The 7430-nt window shown below is 40.7% G+C and overlaps 1 protein-coding gene across 1 annotated transcript in view; it reads left to right on the top strand.

The window, feature by feature from the left end:
* Positions 1–129: 129 nt before the first annotated feature.
* Positions 130–7430, top strand: part of LOC106935171 (fibrillin-1-like) — a 72718-nt gene continuing 65417 nt past the window's right edge. Inside the window, exons 1-4 of the mRNA XM_015015512.1 lie at positions 130–421; positions 590–888; positions 3481–3563; positions 6679–6777. Of these exons, the coding sequence (XP_014870998.1) occupies positions 698–888; positions 3481–3563; positions 6679–6777 (373 nt within the window). The 5' untranslated portion in view covers positions 130–421; positions 590–697. The remainder of the gene's footprint in view (positions 422–589; positions 889–3480; positions 3564–6678; positions 6778–7430) is intronic.

Genomic DNA, 7430 nt, shown 5'->3' with positions numbered 1-7430 from the left:
TTGGAAAAATACCGTTTTAAAAAAACCCCCCTTTTCTTTTTTCCCCCGAAAAAAAAAAAAAAAAAAAAAAAAAAAAAGGTTTTTGGGGAAAGTTTAGCAGAGCAGGGATGGGGAAAGAGCTCCGCGGAGAGAGGGGGAGAGTCGCAGAGAGTTTCACCATTCCCATCCTCTGGAATGCATCCGCTGCTCTGACTTACCAGTGCAGAAATCAGCGCTCAGCTACGCGCGCATGAGTCATCTCCCAAAAGTTACAATGCGCATCCACTTATAGCAGCCGCAGGCGAAAGCTTTAAGTGACTTTTCCTCCTCTGCGCAGTTTTTTTCCCCCCCTGCTCAGAGCGTTTATTCAGCTGTTACCTGGAAGGAAGAGTGAAGCTGTCCTGAGTCGGGTCCAAGGCGAATCTCCTTCTTTGGAGAGAAGGTAAAGCACTCTGTTAACTTTTATTTATTTATTTACTTTTATAGTCTTGTTAGATGATGTAACTGCGAGTTTATGTTGATTTTATTTCATGCGGATTTCTTATCTGCGTCTTTTTATTTATGCATTTTTTATATATATATATATAAATATATAATATTGTTTTTCCAGCTTGCCTCCAGACTGCAGAGGTCCTACGGTGCAGGGAGGGAAACGAGTGGAGCCCGTTAAGTTATTATTATTTCACCGAGCACCGGAGTTGCGCTCTTTGGAGAGGACATGCCGGGCAGAAAGTGTACAGGACGGCTGCTGCAGTTGGCCGTGGCTCTGCTGGCCTCGCTGTCGCTCCTTGGCGGACTCGGAGGCGCTGCAGAGGAGGTGGACACTGAGGACAGCGAGGCGGTGACCAGGCACACGGACACCAGAGCCAACAGGGCCAAGAGGAGAGGGGGGACGGATGTCCTCAGAGGGTAATGCGTCTGTCGTTTCTTTTTTCTTCTCCTTCTTCTTCTTCTTCTTCTTTTTTTAAATTTAGATGAACATCATTTTTAGTTTTTAGAACATCTGTTTTAGTTGAACCTCGGAGCAGGTGTCATTACTGCTGCTTTGTTTTTTTGTTTTTTTTGAGGAACACTGTAGGTCAAAACTCATTTTTGTATGCGTGTGTGCGCATGTGTGTGTGTGTCCTTTAATAAGGCATGCTGAGACCTATGGGTGACATTGTGTGTGATGGGAAGTTTGGAGCAAAGTTTAGTAATTAAATACTGGCAGGAATACCGCATTCCTGCTGACTGCAATAATAAATTACTTCCAAACAAAGAAGGCCATTGGTCTTGTGTGGCTGTGGCAGAAAGAGGAGGGGTAGGTAGAGGGGGTTGAGGGAGTGCAGGGGGTGGAGATGGGGGTGGAGGGTGGTGGGACTAACAGCCTAATCCTCCTTTTAGTCAAATACACCACACCCCAGTTGTGGATAAATCACATCTGCAGCTGTTCACAGTGGGTCACTGCTGGAGAGGTTGTGTGTAATGTGATTTTGTGTGTGTGTGTGTGTGTGTGTGTGAGAGAGAGAGAAACAGAGAGAGAGACAGACAGACAGACAGAAGGAAAGCAATAAAGAAAATAGTGAATGCATGCGTCCAGTGATGACAGCAAACAGCTGATGGAGGTCAGATAGCAGACAGCTCAATGAGCTCTCTCTGCAGGCGTTTCTATTTGACATGGCTGACTTTAATGTGTCGCAACATCTGGGTTCAAAGGCAGGAAGTGCATTCGGCCTGCACACTGTGTCACGCTGACTTACCACCGCCTCACACACCCGAGCCGATTCATTATTCACCTCACGAATCTGCTCCGAGTTACGATGCACATCTTCCCTCCGGGACCAGTGTGGGCTCAGCGGGGGATCACAAGTTCACACATGTTGACATGTTTCAGGCCTGTAGGTGGCAGGATGGTCACGGTGTTTTCTAGGAGGATGTTTTCCTTATGCAGATGTGGTAAACAGGAAGTTTTTTTTATTTATTTATTTTTTTACCTCCAAGTTAACACCAATCCGCCTTCTTCCGGCCAACACGTGTAATAATCGCTGTTTCCACTTATGACCAACTCCTATTTCTCTTAAGGACAGTGCCTCATAACAGAGAGGAATGTGCTCAGAGAAGGTAGTTTTTGAATCCAACTACAAGATTGTCCAGATATACGTGTAGCCAAAACTTTTGTACATTTTTCTTAAACTCAAAAAAGTGCCACCAAATTTTCATGAAGTCATTTGGTGCTTTTATAGATCAAAAATCTTGGGAGTTCTTAGTTTTGATTCATTTTGTGAACTGAAATCAAAGGACAGTTGACTCTTGTTTTAAAATATAAATGACCTGCCTCTCAGTGCTAACAAAACAGTTTTTACCATTTGTAGCTTTTAATAAGAGCCACAAAAGAAATTCTGAAAAAGAAAAACAGAATTAGCTCATTATATGAATATATTACATGTAAAGCACAATAACTTAGAGGGTTTGTAGAGATGCTCCAATCAACTGGGACAACATTTGGGTCAAGTGGTGGTCCAAGGATTATAATCGTAGCTCATTTGATTGGTCAAACCAATACTCCGATTTTTTGCCAAAATGATTAAATCCATAAAATGTACTTTGATGCACTTTTTCTGAGCATAATAAACATTACATAAGGATTGGATATGTGTTGTTTACTGCATAGATGGGGAAATTGTTTCATTTTCAGCTGGATTAAAAACTTCTACTGCTTTCAAGGAACCTGCACCATTTTTTTCCCCATTTAGCTGTAATAGTCAGGAGAATAAAATAAACTGAAATTAGCCAGGCAGACTTCAAAGAAAAACCAAACATGTATATTTATTTGGAAAATCCTGATTATTGGCTCTCTTGGGTTGCGTTTTTATTTTAATGTGACTGTCTGTCCGATTTAGTTAAACCTAATGGCAAGCTGCATCATGATTAATCAAATAAAGTTTGGAAGTGATTTATTAGGAACTTAATGTCTCTCTTTCTCACCATTTATTCAATGTCACATGCTGTTTTTATTTTAATTATGTAAAGCACTTTGAAATGCCTTGCTGCTGAAATGTGCTATACAAATGAAATTTGATTGATTGATTGATTGACTAGGACTTTAGTTACTTTTTTAGAGCTCAAAAGTAACGAGGCATTTCTGCTTCTTACTGTCGTTGGTCTTAAATCGCAAAGAAACTCAAAGCCCTCTGTCTTATTGTTGTGCATTTGCACAGGATATTACGAGAAGCATTGATTTCTGGCTGTGTGTGGGAAGGAAAAGCAGTGTTTGATTTTCTAGCTCATTTCCATGAAGAAAAGAAAATCCCCACAGAACTCTGACAGAGATGAAGGTGAACTAAATCACTGGGATTAGAATTGAAATCCCTGTGTTTTGGCTTTGTCTGATATGTTAAGAAACTCGAGCAGAGAGCAGCTGTGAATCCGGAGCTCAAGGAAGCTGTCAGCGTCGTACACTATGCAGTCACTTTGGTCAAATGTGTGGACAACAGAAACCTAAAATGACCTTGTTTTCCACAGACCGAATGTGTGCGGCTCCAGAAATAGTGCCTACTGCTGCCCAGGCTGGAAGACTCTCACAGGAGGAAACCAGTGCATTGTTCGTAAGTATCGCCTCCCACCAGTCACTGGTCTCTGATTCGAAATGTCAAGACAGGACTTAAGTCCCGCTTCGCAATTGGTTCAATTAAATCGCCTGTATTTCAGCTAATAATCAGCAGCAGTGGAAAAGTAGGCTCAACATTCTTTGACTCACTGCAGCCGTCAGCAGAGTTAATGAAAAAGAGCTGAAGCAGAGTGAAATGAAAACATAGAGCAGCAGCACCAGAGGTTTGCTGCAGTTCAGAGTAAATTGTGGTCCTGTCCTTTTGGTCGCCATGGTGATCCGCTGCTTCCTGTTGCCACTCCCACTTTTACTGCCACACTTTCACTGACAAAGTGTAGAAAAGGTTTGTGTTTATGGGATGAAGACAATACATTAAACACTAAACAATTTAAAGTAGTGATAGATGACCTTCTCATTCTAATTTGCATAGTAGTTTTTAAATGGTAGAAGACATGAGAGAAGAAGACTTTATTGTCTAACTAATAGCTTCGAAAGTTTAAAAGAAAGTAACTTACTGACTTGTGGAACGTGTTCTTTATGTCAACTTCAGTTTTTTTTTTTACCAAACTAAATCGCCTCTCCACGCCATCAATTTCAAAGTTAAAATTGATTTCTACATAATAATGACTTATTCAATTTCTTCAACACAAAAATAAGTTAATTGCATGAAAAAAAATTCACCCCCTTCAAGTCAGTATGTAGTAAAAGATCCTCTGTCTCTGCTTGGAGATCAGCTGTTAATACCTTTTCAAGTCCAGACATAAATTCTCAATAGGACGGAGGTCTGGTCTTGGACTAGGCCACACCAGAGCAGCCACCTTCTGTGATGTCTTCTATGTAGCTTCAGCCTGAACGCTTTGCGTCGTTGTCTTACTGGAGAATAAAAATGCTCTCTGAAGCTGTAGTTCCCTGGCAGATGGAAACAAAAAGTCCTCCAGCATTTTCTGCATTCACTTTACCCTGCAGCTTTATAAGCCTTCCAGGGCCTGATGCCAAAAGCAAAGCAACCCCACAGGATGATGCTGCCACCACCGTTCTTCACAGTGTTGAAGACCATGGTGATGTGCTTTGCTTGGTGTTGTATTCTGTTTACCTCACTGTTGCTCTGTTGGCGCATCGAGGGAACAGTCAGTCTAAGCCAAGAAGTATCTATTAACAAATCAATTCTGGTTTTCTGTTGCTATTTCATAGCAAAATTAATGCAAGCAGGTCCAATAAAATGTTAAATATGGTTCAGTTACAGTTTGAGTCTTTCGAAGCATTTCGGTGCATAGCGATAATTAAGCTGCTATTTATTCAAATCAAAGTGTGTCCAAGGAAGCCAGAAGACAATGTGCTGTCCTGAGTGTGGAGATAAAAGTAAAACTAACAGGAAAATACGATAGATGAGGAAGTTTGTTTCAACTGGATGGTGACAGGAACGAGAAGGGACGGAAAACACTTGTTACGCAAAATGAAAATGTTGTTAAAGAGCAATAATTGAATACACACATGAGAGATGTGAGTATTTCCCATGTGTGTCCACTCTCTGGTGGAGATAATTATGAGAGTGTAATTTCTAAGGAAATGCTTCAAGCCTAAATAAAAAAGATCCAAAAAGTTCTGCTTTCCAAAACCGTAAGCTATGATGGTGATATGGACTTTAAACTTTATCACTGTATTTTGTAGTATTGATTGGTTTAACAATAAAAGTGATGGTAAAAAGGCATTTCCAGCTTCTTTGGAGTTATTTTTTAAGGCAACTGTTTGGCAATGACATGCAGTCACAACCTCATAAAGACAAATAAAGCTCCTGAAATCCTCAGTTAAGCTTATTTTGGAATTTATTCATATTTATTAGTCGAACCAACAGTGGAGGAACTAGAAAAAAATAACAATCCCAAGAATAGTGTTGTCATGAATTGAAATGTGTTGTTGTTGTGATTAATCACAATCGTTATCACGGCAATAAACTTTTTATGACAACAAAGTACACGATAAATGCCCGTCCCTCCTCGAAACATGCACAACCAGACTTAACTCCCATTTTACATTCATGTGAAAAGGAAAACGTAACTATAATATTTTTAAAACACGACAGAGATTGGTCCTCTGGAAGAAAAAAATGTTTAGACAGTTATGATGGTCTTTACGTTGTTACACAAATGTGCTTGAAAGAGAAAATCAAGACATCAGCCGAGTTGGACAAAAGCTTTTGGCACATTTTTGAGAGAGGATTTCTATAGTCTTGCAGATTCTGAACAGATGCAGGAACAAGTGCTCTTGTTTCATCCTCCAGCAGCAGAACATAAAAAAAATAATAATAATAATTTCTTATGAACAGAGATTCGATTTTATTAACCAAGGGACTTTAGGAAGATACATTTACCTTTATCTTGGAGTTTTATTTATTTTTTCCCTGATGTTTGCTCATATGCTCCACATTTAATGGTTCTAACTGGAAGTAACACAGCTGTTAAGAGTTTGAGCAATGTTGAAGTTGGTTCTGATGTTATTCTTTTTCTCCGATGGTATTGTTTACCTATTGCTTCCCGCTCCCCCCTTCGTCTCCCGGTGTTTCAATCCGGAGACAGGAAAGTTTGAGGAGTTTTCAGAGTTGTGTGACTAAGCTCAGGCTGTACAGCTGGCAGGATGCCGGTCCCGGCTCTAATGACATGGTTTCGCAGTGGGATTCTTAGAGAAGGGGTCAGTGGCAGGACTTCACCTGACAGCAGCTGGGAGCAGTGGACCTCGCCAGAAACAGTCTGGGTGGAAAAAATAAAAAAAATGGAACAAACGAACAGACTGCGACAACTGGAAACACTCAACGAAACTCTAAGCTGAAAATAGCTCGGCTGCCAGGTGTGCTTTGTCAAATTCGAATAATGTTTTTGCGATCCTTCTTGAGATTTTACGAATGAAAGTTCAGTCTGAGGTTGAGATCATCGTCTAAGCTGCACCAAAGGAAACTCGCAGCAGAAATTTAAAACCTGGGGTTGACAGGTTGACAAGCAACAGACAAAAAACGCACATTTTCTCACATGAATAGCGGCGACAAGACGCTGGCGCCACAGCTCGAGAATTGCGCAGTGTTTTGTCTTTTGAATTACCAAGTGTTTTGTTCCCGTTTTCAGCGATCTGCCGGAGTACGTGCGGAGACGGTTTCTGCTCCAGACCCAACATGTGCACCTGCCCCAACGGACAGATTGCCTCAACCTGTGGATCGAAGTCAGGTCATTCAGTAATTCCTCTCTTCTTGATATGTATGTTTTCTTTATTTTTATTGTATTTATCACATCGGTCGGAGTTCAACTGGCTCTACACCAATAGATAAGAATGGAATGGATTTTCGAGAGTTCAGTCCAAATCCCACCCTTATCTTTACATTTTCATTTGGATGAAATAGTTTTTAAAATAGCATTTAGTCATCTCACAATCAGTAAGAGGGTGTAGATCACAAAAATATGCAGGACTGCTTGGTTGAGTCTTAGCTCTAGTAAATATCTAATTTCCTGAGCACTGTCTAATGCGGCAAAAATAATACTAGGTCAAAGAATCGTCTGAACACAACCATGACGCCGCCTCCAGATTGGAGCAATTGATACATGTTGCAATCACGTTTTTTGGAAGAGCAGCCAATCTCGTGGGCTGTTGTGTTTGTGTGCATGTGTGTGTGTGTGTGTGTGTGTGTGTGTGTGAGCGGACTATCTGCGGTTGTGTGTGTTTTGGAAGACGTCCACAGTCAACATCTCCTCCATCTTTCTCTCTCGCAGCTCCCAGCACTTCAGCACTTCATATGTTCAAACAGCAACAAAAAAAAAAAAAAAAAAAAAAAAAAACCCTTTTGGTTTTTTTTTTTACCCCAAATTTTTGAAAAAACCTTAAA

Source organism: Poecilia latipinna, unplaced genomic scaffold, assembly GCF_001443285.1.
Source record: "Poecilia latipinna isolate Pla-1442-1.1 unplaced genomic scaffold, P_latipinna-1.0 Scaffold1922, whole genome shotgun sequence".
Classification (NCBI taxonomy): Eukaryota; Metazoa; Chordata; class Actinopteri; order Cyprinodontiformes; family Poeciliidae; genus Poecilia; species Poecilia latipinna.
This window is presented reverse-complemented; position numbering and strand designations above follow the sequence as displayed.